General features: G+C 42.3%; 1 protein-coding gene across 1 annotated transcript; it reads left to right on the forward strand.

The window, feature by feature from the left end:
* Positions 1 to 53: 53 nt before the first annotated feature.
* Positions 54 to 11,247, forward strand: top3a (DNA topoisomerase III alpha). The gene is made up of 19 exons (XM_037477582.2): positions 54 to 941; positions 1,108 to 1,167; positions 1,256 to 1,329; positions 1,431 to 1,506; positions 2,042 to 2,150; positions 2,546 to 2,689; positions 2,893 to 3,063; positions 3,173 to 3,273; positions 3,822 to 3,896; positions 4,047 to 4,129; positions 4,445 to 4,655; positions 4,958 to 5,143; positions 5,418 to 5,547; positions 6,042 to 6,155; positions 6,321 to 6,486; positions 7,163 to 7,309; positions 7,476 to 7,598; positions 8,522 to 9,240; positions 10,285 to 11,247. Exons 1-19 carry the CDS (start codon positions 714 to 716, stop codon positions 10,428 to 10,430), a joined length of 3,063 nt encoding a protein of 1,020 aa, XP_037333479.2. The 5' UTR covers positions 54 to 713; the 3' UTR covers positions 10,431 to 11,247.
* The last annotated feature ends 3,489 nt before the right edge of the window (positions 11,248 to 14,736 follow it).

A 14,736-nucleotide genomic window follows, 5' to 3' on the forward strand; every position in this document is an offset into this window, starting at 1 on the left:
GAAGTATTTGCATGTAGGTGTCTTTAAAATCTTTGAGAAATCATAAACCGTTCAAATGTTCAGGATCTGTCTCGGATCATCTTTTACCTACTTAGCAGTAAATTACTTCCTGGTGGACTTTTTCAAATGAAACATGCAACGTTGTAATTCCTAATTCGAGGGGAAATAATATTTTGTTCAAGTGATATTGAATTGCTTATTTTTTATATTTGACAAGAAAGTTGTCAACGTGGATCTAAAATGGCAAAAAGCAGATTTAGGGTGTATTTTATTTTCCTCTCTATCATTGATTTAACGAAGCACACATAGTTACACTATAATTATTATTATAAACGATGTATTAATAATTATTATACGCTATGCCGTATTCAATTCTAAAGCAGTTATTGTACTAATATCAATACAAACCTTGTTTTATTATGGAAGTCTCGGGTGGTCCATGGTTTTACGACAGTATTACGACCGTGATTACGGCAGTATTTGACAGGCGACTCGAGCGCGGAATTTGTAAACAGAACCAAACTCATATTATTTAATTAGCATTTTCTATTTTCTTCGATTAAATTGCTTTTATCATTTTTAATCTATCGTAATCATTGCTAGTGAATTTAGTCAACCATTGAATAACTGTTTTTTTACTCTTTTTGAAAGTTTTGGAAGTGGACACCATTGCTACAGTTAGCTAACATGCTGAAATGTGAAAGAGGCTAGGTATGCTAGTGCACCTCTTCGGAAGATCTCTGCTTCGACCGGAATTACGGCGACTCGGAGTCCTACGGAGGTGTTTGTGTGCGGCGCAGAGTGACCCGTGTCCGGCCACGCCGCAGCGGGCAGACATGATCCGGAACCGAGTTCAGATCAAACGGGTCCTCTGCGTGGCCGAGAAGAACGATGCTGCCAAATGCATCTCAGAGATCATGTCCGGCGGCGCGTCCCGCAGGGTTAGTCATGCCTCCTCACAACATACATTGTTATTATTGATAGTCAGCATTGTGCGCCATAAATGTTTATAACCAGTTCAACCGAATCAGAGCATACTATTAGAGATGACAGAGATATATTTCTAGTCGTTTTTTCCTGTAATGATTGTCTTCTTTCCCATTTTAGAGAGAGGGGATGTCAAAGTTTAATAAAATTTATGAGTTTGAATATCATCTCTTTGGTCAGGTAAGTGAACACTTAGTAGTGAAAATGTAGATACACTCCTATGCTCATGTATGTCTCTTATGTTTTTCTGGTTTAATTATGTCTCCAGAATGTGACTGTAACAATGACTTCCGTATCAGGACATCTACTGGGTCAGGAGTTTAAAGCACAGTACCAGAAATGGTAAGTTGAAACTGGATTTTATTTATTTTTGCTATATTGAGAGTAAAACTTGGGTCCCGTATTATAACAACTGATTATATTTGTGCATTTTTTCTCCACAGGCACAGTTGCAATCCTGTGCTATTATTTGATGCTGAAGTAGAGAAGTACTGTCCAGATAACATGAAACAAATCAAGGTATGCTTAAATATATTCCTCCCAGGAGTCCAAACAATATACAAAAACAGATCTTTACTTTGTATGTCAAATTATTTTGGGGAGTTTTTCCTGTGCCGATGTGAGGGTTTCGGGACAGAGGATGTTGCATGTGTAAAGACTGTAAAGCCCTCTGAGGCAAATTTATAATTTGCAATTTTGGGCTATACAAAATAAAATTAATTGAATTGAATTGAATAACCTATGGTATCTGTCACTAACTAGCCACGTGAGGTGTGTGATGTTCATTAGTTGTGGTTGTTGTAATAGTTTTTTGACCAGGAGTTACTCAAAACCATTGTTTTATTTTTTTTTCAATAACTTTTTACTGTATGTTAATGAAACCAGGATGTACCATTTTGTGCAGTTGATGTACTTTCTTTCCCTTTTCCTATCACTGCACACCACTAGAAGACGTATTTTAATTTAGAGGGAATAATGCTTAATATACATACTTTAATTAAATTTGAAATATTCCCCTTTCTCTCTTTTGTTTGTCCCTCATATGTGCCTCTAGCGGACACTGGAGAAAGAGGTGCGTCAGTGCCAGGCGTTGGTCATCTGGACTGATTGTGACAGAGAGGGAGAAAACATTGGCTTTGAAATCATAGATGTCTGCAAAGCAGGTATATAATAGTAATCTGTGTGTGTGTTTTTTTTTTGTGGCCGCAACTTGCCGTGCATCTATAAACTCCTTTTTAAAGGAACAGTTTGACCTTTGAGATATCCACTGCTGAAAGTTAGATGAGAATATTGATGTTTGTTTTATGTTTGTGCGGAAAACCTTAAAGCAAGGGTCAGAATATGGTTAGCTTTGCAAAAAAAATAACAACAGGAAACAAAAGGAGCTAGCCTGGCGTTGTCCGAAAACAAAAAACTCCAAACACAATGTTTCTCACCCATCTGTCCAAAACTAAATAGCTAAAACTGCATATAGTTTTACTATTTTGTGTATGTTTGTCCACAAATGGCTTCTGATAATAGTGTGTCTTTGTGTTTTCTTTCTATGTTTGCTTTATAGTGAAGCCCAATGTACAAGTGTTTCGTGCAAAGTTTTCTGAGATCACGCCCAACTCCATTCGTAGAGCTTGTGAGACGCTAACGGAGCCAAATGCTAACGTCAGCGATGCAGTCGATGTCCGTCAGGAGCTGGACCTGCGAATAGGTAATGTTGCACTCTGAAACTAATAGAAATACGCAGTGAGTCCCTAATGCAGGTGAAAAAGTTTATTTCATTATGGAGAGGCTATACAGATAATTTTATGGTTTATGGTTAACAGTCACTTCACTATGATATAACAGCAATGTCTCTGTTCATCTCGAAGAATGCGTCGTATTAATAAGACCCCGTCCTCTCATCTTCCCCAGGTGCGTCCTTCACTCGATTCCAGACGCTTCGCCTGCAGAAGATCTTCCCAGCATCTCTAGCGAATCAGCTGATCTCTTACGGCAGCTGTCAGTTTCCCACTCTGGGCTTTGTGGTGGAGCGTTTTAAAGCCATCCAGGCTTTCATACCTGAGACTTTCTACAAGATCAAAGGTACCCACTCATATCTGCAGACTCACGGATTGGTAGCATTGATGTTCTTAACCGATGCGAACTTACTCCTCTTCATGCAATCTGTTCTTTGTGTCTGTCTTTGTCTCAGTGCTGCACGAGGTGGAGGAGGACACTGTAGAGTTCAGTTGGAAAAGAAACCGTCTCTTCAACCACACAGCTTGCCTGGTGCTCTACCAGATGTGTATGGAGGTCAGTGCCTCTTTGTGTGAACGTTTTAATGTCCTTTTATAGATTTAGTTATGTTGTGTACTTTGTTACTATTACTACTTTTATAAAATGTCTAACACTCTATAATGCCTCAATATCATCAGATCTTTTGATCTAAATCTTCTATTTTAATCTGATATTTTAGTATAATTAATTTGTATCATATTGGGTTTAAGTCTGACTTATTATCACCCACACATATGTGTGCCCCCCTCCCTCGACCCCCACCCCCTTGCCCCTGGAAAAAAATAATGTTTAATTAATTGGTATTCAAGCAAAAGTACACTGATTTTGCCCTATATTAACGACCTTGAACCTGTACCACTGTGTGAATGTGAATGTGTGTGTGTGCATGCGTGCACACGTGTCTACCTTTTGTTGTAAATTCCTCCAAACTTGTGTTACCTCTAACTGCAGCTGGGGGACTCTGCAGTAGATTTAAATGTGTGTTGTGATGCTGCCTAAACGAAATGGGCTAAAATCCACATGTAGGAAGGTACATAACAGAATATCCTTTCACTCATTTCTAGGATCCCATAGCAACAGTCACCTCAGTAACCAGCAAACCCAAGAGCAAGTGGAGACCGCTGCCTCTGGACACTGTGGTAACAATATAAAGCCAGGCAGCCACAGGCACACACTGTGCACACACTGCATCACAAAACACACCTGTTACTCAATAGAGTGTGTGCAGTTTTATTTTTTCAGCATTTATTTCCACTCTGAACAATCCTCTACCTTTTATTCACCAACAGGAATTGGAGAAACTTGCATCCCGTAAACTAAAAATAAGCGCCAAAGAGACCATGAAAATTGCAGAGAAACTCTATACCCAGGGGTGAGTGCATGTTACGTAACGTACGTTCATACAGCAACTGCTTCGGTCTGACCATATACTCAATGCCAGATATCAGTTCATCCCTTTGAACTTGTTTCAGTCCGATAGCATTCTTCAGGCTTTGTGGTGTCTGTGCAAATGCCTTTTTGTTCAACTGGTTGGTAAACCACTTCAAAGTTCTGCCTATTTTTGTAAATGGAAGGACAGCATCTGGTGGAGTTGTATCCATCAGGTGTTAATTAGTGTCCCTTGTGCACCTCCCTCTTATGTCTGTGTCAAGGTGACTTGTGAACGTATGTTTTTTCTTCTGCTCAGGTATATCAGCTACCCCCGCACAGAGACAAACATTTTTCCCACAACCTTGGCTCTCGGTCCCCTGGTGGAGCAGCAGACACAAAGCCCGGTGTGGGGGACGTTCGCCCAGAGGGTGATTGACCAGCCTGGCGGTCCCAACCCACGACAGGGAAAGAAATCTGACCAGGCCCACCCCCCCATACACCCCACCAAGCACTCCAGCACACTGCAGGTAAATGTGAAAAACCTGCAGCTCAGTTTGTGCAAATATACCTTTTTTCCCTCTCATGATCTCATTTCTTTTGCCTCTGGGGGCCTTCTTTCAACTGTTAACACTAAACTATTCCTGTTCACGGTTTTAATCATAGTAAACAATCATACCAAAATACACTGTAGTTCAATGGTGGCACGTCGTTCTGTACCCAAACAGTCCGAGTCAAACCCTGCAAATATTTTATTATTTTCTCTCAACAATATAATGACAATATTTTGCGGAAATGTCTCACGAATCACTTCTGTTTCTTCTGTGTTCAGGGAAATGAAGGCCGTGTGTATGAGTTCATTGTTCGGCACTTCCTGGCCTGTGTATCCCAGGATGCTTTGGGGCAGGAGACTGTGGTGGACATTGACATTGCTCAGGAGAACTTCTCCACCTCGGGACTCATGATCATTGCGAGGAACTACTTGGATGTTTACCCGTATGACAGGTGGAGCGCTAAGGTATAATGTGTGTGTGTGTGTGTGTGTGTGTGTGTGTGTGTGTGTGTGTGTGTGTGTGTGTGTGTGTGTGTGTGTGTGTGTGTGTGTGTGTGTGTGTGTGTGTGTGTGTGTGTGTGTGTGTGTGTGTGTCTAGGTGTTCTGTGATAAAAGACTAATACTCAAAAAATGAGTGGCCTAACCTAAAGGCTTCTGAACTTCTGAAAAGGTTGTGTGTGGTTCCAGTTGGCCGTTGTTTGTGTGTGATACACCCGGTAAACCTCTTTGTAATCGGCAGGTGATTCCAGTGTACGAGCAGGGCTCTCAGTTCCAGCCCTCTGCTATCGAGATGGCGGACGGACAGACGAGTCCTCCGCAGCTGCTCACTGAGGCTGACCTCATATCCCTGATGGAGAAGCACGGCATCGGTACAAGAGACAGATTCTTTCTTTTTTTTTCCTCCTTTTTTTGCTTACTTGCTCACAAGAAATTTATGGGTCCAACAAAATGTCAACAAACTCCCATACCCATTGTCAGATTTACATGAAACTAGGTACCAAATTATATATCACAATATACATAGTTTTACTGTATCACTATCAATTTAAATGTAGTAAATGTTACTCAAACTTTACAATGAACTACTCTGGAAAATTTAACTGAAAATACAGTGAAATGAATACCCGATGATGACTTAATGTATCTAGGTAGAATAAAGCCCCCCACTAATAATTGGCCACAGCCTAAAGCAACCAACGTATTCAAGCAAACTGACGCCACTGCATATCGTCATCATTCTTTGTAAATCAGTTCTTCAGTTAAAGCAAACCTAGTAACAACTTAAGGACTCTTTAGTCAAGTAAACACAGAATTGCTTTTAGTTTAGCCTCAAACGTTACCGCGTTAACTGTGTATCTTGCAGGCACAGATGCAACCCATGCAGAGCACATCGAGACCATCAAGAGTCGCATGTATGTGGGCTTAACAGCTGATCAGAGGTTTCTGCCAGGAGAGCTCGGCATGGGGCTGGTAGAGGGTATGTTCTCACACACACACACAGTGTTTACCCGTCGGCCGGTCCGTTCGCCCTGTGAGGTTGTAAACCTTGGGGAAACACTGTAAACACTTCGTACCACAATACACAATGGACCGTAATACATTCATCTATGTTACTTCAAGACGTGTGTGTGCGCTTGTTTAGGCTATAACTCCATGGGATATGAGATGTCCAAACCAAACCTGCGTGCTGAATTGGAGGCTGACCTCAAGTTGGTGTCAGAGGGCAGGAAGGACAAACAGAGCGTGCTGCAGAACCACATCCAGAAATACAAGACCGTCTTCATCGAGTCCGTCAGGAAGGCCAAAAAGTTAGTCACAATTTACATACCTGCAAACCTGTCGTCCACGTGAATGCTGTAGATTGGATTGAGGCAAGGAGAAAAGGTGATGTTGTGATCTTCACAAAAAAACAGCTTTGATTATTGGCCAATATTCGTTAAGATCTTTACAAAATCTTCATTTCCCTTGAACTTTTCCTCCTTTTCCTCTAAAGGTTACCGCCAACACTGGATAATTAATCAGATTAGTTCAGTACTTGAATAATCAAAAGACTGTGGTTACAAAATCTTGATGTTTTATCTGACGACGTGGATGTGGTGTTGCGGCCGAACATGGTTTGCCCCAATGTGAAGTTTGTTTAAGAAAATCAAGCTGCACCCAGCCTAATTTGTATAATAGATCAGTGATCCCCAACCACCGGGCTGCGGATCGGTACCGGGCCACCCAGAAAGAATTAATAATTTGACTTTTTTTTCTGAAAAATAATTTATTTCGAAAAAAGGCCAGATCCTCTCCAAATTTTCCAAGCGTCACCCAATCGTTTTTTTCTTGTTGCCACCTTTTTGCAGGTATGAATTTAGCTTGGAATAGATTTGAGTATTTCTGATCCAAAGCAGCGGTGTTATGTTTTCAATCAGTTTGACTCGTCCTTCATTGCTGTCGGTTGTTGTGATCCAGCTAAAAAGTCATTTTTTGTTGCCTCAGGTTAGATGAAGCCCTGTCGCCATATCTGGGGGCCGCGCAGGAGATCGCTGAAGCCGAGCAGCAGGACATGGAGATGCCGCTGCCGGTGAGGAAATGTCCTCACTGCAGGCAGGACATGGTGCTGAAGAAAAAGAGGGAGGGAAACGGGTAAGATTCAAGGTTTTCTTTGTATTTATTATTAATTTTTTTTATATTTATTTTGGCTGAAATGTTGGAATACAATCTAACGACAGTGAAGTATGCTTTGGAGTAATGTGAAGTAATGGGGTTAGAAGAAGATCCCAGTAAGTTCTATCTGTCTGTCCTCCTGCAGTAAGTACCTGTCCTGCACGGGCTACCCAGCGTGTAAGATGGCGGTGTGGTTCCCCGACGCGGTGCTGGAGGTGAGCAGGGATGACAGCATCTGTCCCACCTGTCAACCGCACCCTGTTCACATGTGAGTATTAATGTGCGCTAAACATCTGTTTGCTTAACATGGTAACAAACATAACACAACAATAGTAACAATGTTAATCTGTTTGGTGAGTAAGTACATTTTATCTCACGTAGCACCTTTTATAGAGCAAGATCACAATCTGCTTCACAAGAATGAAATGTGACCATGAAAACAGTAAAAGAAAGTTGTTAGATGAATTAGGAGTAGGTGCTGTTCTTGTACAAACACAACAAACAGCAGATGAGGCTCTCAGTGGCTTCAGCACGGCGAGAAACTTGTCAAAATCCTCGTTTACACAAGTGGGCGTAAACCCCTTGAGCACGTGCCTCGGCTCAGCACAAATATAGGGCACCCTCCCTAGCATCGAGCCAAAGTGCTCCACACCAGCATCTGTTTCCATAGCAACCAATCTGGTATAGAGCTCAAAGTTGAACTACAGCCTTTAGTCTAAGAAAACTGTTTTTTTTAATCAGATTTCTCGCAGCAGTTTCGGCGTGTTGTATAACTGTTACTGGCAGATGTGTGCATTAATAAACTCTTTCCTCCCTCGCTGGTTGCTACAGCAACCTGCTGTATTATTTAAACTTTTGTGATGCATGCATGTATTTTCAAAAGGAAGCTCTTTTCTAAGGACCCGATTTTAGCACTAAGTAGCGACCGTTACACGCAATGTATTAAGTATAAATACAAGTATATGCACAATACATGTATGTATCGTCAGTAAAGATATGTTGTTGTTGTTTTTTTTTACAATTAATCAATATTCAAAACAACTGCTGCAGTCAGGGACTACTCAATTTCTATTGCTCGGACACTTTTTTATTTGAAAAACTCTGTGTGAATAGGTTCCTTTAACATTTGATATGTTAATAGTTAAGTTCTTTAACATTTGTTTTCTGTGTGTCTTAAAAAAAAACCTTCAGGTTAAAGTTGAAGTTCCGCCGGGGCAGCCTTCCTCCCATGATGCCTTTAGAATTCGTTGGCTGCATCGGCGGCTGTGACGAGACGCTTAGAGAGGTGCTGGACCTGAAATACCTTCGGGCAGGGGGAGGAGGAGGAGGAGGAGGTGGTGGTGGTGGTGGAGGGGGAGCCAGGGGAGGAGGGGGAGGAAGAGGAGACAATTCTCGTCCACCAGCTCCAAGGCCCCCCAGTTCAAATCCTCGAGCCCCCCCTCCCCCCGTCCCCTCCTGGACACTGCAGCCACGACCTCCAGGTGGTGGGGGTGGTGCGGGTGTGTGCGCCAACAGCGATGCCATAGTGTGCAACTGTGGTCAGGATGCACTCCTCCTAACCGTGCGCAAAGACGGTCCCAACCAAGGGCGGCAGTTCTACAAATGCAACGGCGGGAGCTGCAACTTCTTTCTGTGGGCGGATCAGCCGAGTCAGCAGGCGGAGCCGCAGAGTCGAGCATCTCCGAGGCTCGCCGTGGTGTCCAGCAACATCCCCGGGGGAGGCAGAGGGCAAGAAAGGGGTGCAGGAAGACAGGGAGGACAGACAATGTGTAACTGTAATGAGGCAACGGTGACACTCACGGTGCAGAAGGACGGTCCAAACAAGGGCCGGATGTTCCACACTTGTGGGAAACCAAGAGACCAGCAGTGTGGCTTCTTCCTGTGGGTCGATGAGAACGAACCTCCAGCAGGCAAGGCTCACACACAGAAACTATACTAAATGTCATACTGCTTTTCAAATCTTGTTCTTAATACCCTTAAAGGGATTTTTCTTTGACTGAGCTGTTTTTAGCGGTGTCAAGTGTAGCAGTGACAGAATGTGATCTAGTGTCAGGTGCAGACATTTATGAGCTGCTCATGACAATCCCTCCACTCTCATCTAGGGCCATCAGTATCGAGGCATAGAAAATAAATAATTGAAGTACCTTTTGTGGCATAGAGGAATATAGTCCTCTGTCCCAGCACAAAATTAGCTTTTTTGTTCAGCTACTATCATTACATGTAATTTAGCTGACGCTAAAAGCAACTTTGCATTATAAACCATGCATTACATTTTTGCCTAGGGAGCAATTAGGGGTCAGGTGTCTTGCTCAGGGACACTTCGACATGGCACATGGGGCAGCCGGGATTTGAATCACCAACCTTGTGGCTCCCAGCGCACCACACTACTCCATGCGCCACCATGCGCCACTATCAGCTGTGCAGTTTCAAACCGAACGTTTAGAAAAGGGATATTATTCATATCAACACATTTTCTCTTTTTCTTGCACTACAAGCAAATTCTGAGTGATATTAAAGGAAAGAACATCCTTTAATATGTTGACATGTACAATACTTACTTACTGACATTTTAAGTGCTTTTCCCTTGATTCATCGCCGTTAAATCTCTTGACTACTTTGTTCTGGCTGTCAGATAATTGACACCACGAGCCGGTGCGCAACATGCTCTATGTGCTCGTCAAGACTGTTGATTTAAAACATCTTAATGTGAGCAAAGCAGAACAGATGTACAGAGATGAGACACCAGAGAGAGATGGAAAGAGTGAGAGAGAAAAAATCCTTTACTTAATGTCACGACTCACTAACACACACTTCCACTGAGACCTTGAGGCATCCACTTACCAAGCTGACACGCTGCCTTGAGTCCCACGGCACACAGAATCCTCCTCTGCTTTCCATGGAGCAACCTCCAGCTGCCTCATGTTGTATTTGGTCTCTGCTCCCTGTGTCCGCAGTGTTTGGTGGTGGAGCTGCGGCGAAGAAAGGAAGGAAGATCGCCGGAGAGGCCGCCCCTAACAAACCTCCAGCTGCCAAGAAACCTCGTACCTGTGGCATCTGCCACATGCCGGGACACACACGAGTCACCTGCCCACAGCGGTGACCGCTGCTTGAAGACTATGTGCAGCTTGTAAAGTCAGTGACTTCTAAGTGTGGAGTCAGGTCTTATTTTATAGAATGTTTGGTACTCTGGTTGTAAGACCCCATCGTCTGTTAGACAAGACCCTGTATGCTCTCTGTAACATTTCATTTTGATAACAGTTCCAAAAGGAATAAAAACCACTTTGAGTACTATTTCCAGGGTATTTCACTAAATAGTGCAGTATTAATGAATGCCACCAAAGTTCATAAATAGACAAGTACTGCTGTCTATATGATTAAATGTTTCTTTTTAAGAAAACTTATTTGCGTGAGTGCAGGTGTGTGGTTTTTACCTGCAGTGGCTTTGTGTGTGTGCCGTCCATGTGTGAGTCCACGAGACACCTCTTCCACAGGAGGGGCTCCACGTGCAAGGCCTGGTTTGCCACCACGCCGTCACCGTGCAGGATGCAGACCCACAACTTTACTGGAGTGTGTTGTTGAGGAGGTGACTTTAAAGATGTTCGGTGTCGGCTGGTGTGGATCCAGCCACAGACTGAAATGTTGACGTATTCCCCGTCACGTATGTGACTGTTTCTGAGGAGCTCCGAGTGTTTGACTGCCAATAGGTTTACTTTTGGTTTTCATCTTTGCTACCACCCTTTAATTATATTAAAAATATGTACAAGGGGCTCTTTGGAAGAAAAAACAAGTAAACATGTTTTACATTGTGAAAATGATTAGTGCAAAATGATTTTCTAAATGTATAGTCTGAGCATTGTCATTACCACGGATTACTATTTTAATATTGTTGAATGCTAATAAACCTACATGTACCGTAACATGGTTATTTATAGATTTACAGTAGTGACGGGCGTTAATGTTCTGCATTTTGGTTTTCGGGCTTTGGTGTCTTCCGCTTGGTTCCCCAGGCTTTGGTTTCATCTTGAGTGTTCTAACGTTCATCCAGTTAAACTCAGGAAAAAAACAAACATCATTCTTGCTGTTGTACAAAGTAAATGTAACTGGTTTTATAAAGCGACCGCTACATGCAATGTGACGATAGTTTTGTGTGTTCAGAAAAGGGCTTATACGATCATATTTCCCACACTGACCAGTTGTACTGCAATAAAACCAGCCATACAACACTATAAATACTATGTTGCAAGTAAAAGTCAAGCTTACAAAATAATTCCTTCAAGGTTTATGATATAGTAGCATTGTACTCTAACTTGAGGGACATACTTATTCAATTGTAATTGGTTCGCTGCTTATAAAGTATATGACAGTAGGTTGAATTGTATTCTGCAGTAACTACAGCTGTGTAGTGAGAGTAGTGGATTAATTCTACAATACTTCCGGGCTGAGTAGAATCTCTAAATTCTGCACCAGACCGAGCTGCACACTGGGAGAGTCAGTGAGAGGAAGCCTCCACTGAAAACCTGCTTAGTGATCATACATGTTGTCAGAAAAGAACCCTGTCGGACCCACGTGGTGCCGGGGATCTTTTTAATGTTTCCCTGCTGGATTTGGATGGTCTAATTTACCCAGATGTTGCACCTCTGTAACGCCAGGAAATGAACTGCGAGCCCGTCCGGGCAAGGGGCCCTAAATCAGAAACGCGCGGATTCCCGGTATGAGCCTGTACGTCTCCCCCTCTCCCTCTCTCTGTTATTATTCCGGGGAAGTGGCGCTGATCTTCTTACCGTCACGTTTAGTGAGTCACGCTTGAGTCATAGCACGTGGGTGGGAGTGAACGCGTTGATCCGGCCTGCAGTGTTGTTGTTTTTTTGCCGCTCCATCCACAGTTCGAATACTTTGCTACAGCAGTATCCGGGCAAATAACAAGTCATGTGATCGACGGGTTTCTTTTCCGAGTTGCTGCTATAACCTCCTCCTTACGGTAACAGTGCTGATCGCATCCCGCAATCCACGTTCAAAGGGGGCCCTGCTGGGGGGGATCTAACCATGGTTCAAACACTAAGCACAATGAGATCACATGTCTGCTTATAATTCACTGGAGCCGTGAGGTTGGGTTATTTTGAGCGTATTAAATAGCCACAGAGCACAGAAGTATCAATCAATTAATAATATAATACAACTCATGTAAGACTGTTAAGGGGGTAATATAGAATCAATTCATCAGGGGCATTTTATTTTTTAAGTCTACTCCGCATGAATAGTGTAGTGTTTGTGGAGTCCTATTCATCCTGGGAAAAATAACATTAGTATAATGTCTTCTCTGTATAGCTCGTCTGTAGTCTGACCCTGATCTCTTAGTGATGTCATCAGGGTTTATCTCGCTTTGGGCTTAAGGGGAGAAACTCTTAACTTAAAGTGTCTTACAAACTGGAGGTGTGAAGTTTGAGCGTAGGTGTTTGCCAGTTTATTTCATCTATCTCTACAAATCCAAGTTCATTCTGAATGTGACAGACTGAATCCCTTTGATTCCAGCACCAGTGAGGTGAATAAGCTGCTGAATATCCAGCTACACGGCGAGGCATTTATTTTAAGAATATTACAACATCACAGGAGATCAAACTGATTCCACCAACCATTTGCTTGGTTCTTCAGTAAAATTGACAGAAATAAACTAATTTCTGGTTGTCCACATTAGGAACTAAGTGAACTGATAATTTGGGGGGTTTGGACTGATGCAAGGGCCATTTTAATAGGTTTTGGATCATTTGAGGGGAATTGTATACAAGACAATTATCCAATAATTGAAAGATTAATTGAAGATTGAAGTAGTCCTTACTGGCCACGAATTATATCAATGTTAACAACTATACACACCTAAAAATAGATTTGTTTTGTTTTGTTTTAAAGCTTTTAATTAATCTAAAATTACTTTACTGACTGTAATACAACAGATTCTATATGTCGCTGTAAAAATATTGTCGGATCAATCGACTTTCTTTGTTTTAGTTGTTTACATAATCTCTGGATTTGGAGGTCAAAGGTCACAGCTTGGCCATAGCAGGCATATTCAGCCATGATCTGCTTGTTAAATTTTCTTTTTGTCTTATCATCATCAACATGCAGCTTTTCTGCCGTTGCCTTAGATACTGTTGCCATGACACCCAATGCCCGTAAGTGATGCAAGTGTTCCAGGTGCAGAGAGAAAGTGGACAACGTAAGTGTGTGTGTTTGGAGTCACAGCGCGTTTTACTGTAAACTGATCCACATCACCCTCAATGGACAATAATGGGAGACTAGCTCCGGGCCTTTTCTCCTTCTTTCCACAGCAGTCAAATTACCTTCATGAGCTGTCCCCACCTGGGGGGAATAGTACACTTTCAGGTGTGGGTTGGTGGATTAGTGTGTGTAATCAGTCGGTGTGAATAAACCACTGGGCAGGGGTTTTAAGAATCAGTCATCTCTAATAAATGTTGGCTGCAACATCTCAGCGGCCATTATCTTCACTGAGGTCTTTATCTGTGTTGCACTAGATCGTATTTCTTGTGCAGAGATTACTTAGCGTTTAGGATGTAAAATGTAGCTTACCAGTCAGTCTTCAGCTGTTTATTTCCATATTTAGACCGAACATGGGTGCAGTTGTGATCCTCTCCATCAAAGTGAAGCGAGGCTTTCATTTCCATTACAGATTCTGATCTTTCCAGCCTTTACCACTGTTACATAAAACTACACAAGCTCACACACGCATTCTCAGGCTGAAGTTTTGTGCTTTCAATGAACAAACTCACTTTACTGTATCTTACTTTTGAAATAGCAGAGAGTTGATCAAACAGAATAGTCCATAAAGCTGTGGTTGAATTGATGTGGCATTTTTGTTTTTTAATATCCCAATGGAATAGTTGGACATTTTGGGTAATGATTGTATTTGATTTCTCGTGGACTTTTAAGTCTACAACCCATTGATGGTTAGCTTAGTTTAGCATTATCACTGGAAACAGGGAAAGAAGTTCAATCGTCATGCCAAGCTAGGCTAACCAGCTGTCTGCTTCAGCTTTATACTGACTATAGACGTGAGAATGAGGTTCTAATCGGATTCTGAATTTCTCCAAATAAGCATATTTCCCAATAACACATTTTAGGGGTTGTAAAAGTTTGACAATTAATCAAATGAAAAATTGAGTCACTTTGGATCTTCCTGAATAGACGTATTTTTTTTTTACTTTGGCCCCGAAATCAAACCTGAGTTGGCTTTTCTTCCTCTGAACTTGTTTAATAGCAATAGTTTTAATAATGAAAACTCCCTCCCCCTGATTTCAACGTCACATAATAACCTTGACGCTTTGACCCGCCCCCTCCTCCTCCTCCTCTGCACTCTGCTCCAATTTGCCCGCGGGGCCGCGCACGCACAACGG

Source organism: Pungitius pungitius, chromosome 12 (assembly GCF_949316345.1).
Source record: "Pungitius pungitius chromosome 12, fPunPun2.1, whole genome shotgun sequence".
Classification (NCBI taxonomy): Eukaryota; Metazoa; Chordata; class Actinopteri; order Perciformes; family Gasterosteidae; genus Pungitius; species Pungitius pungitius.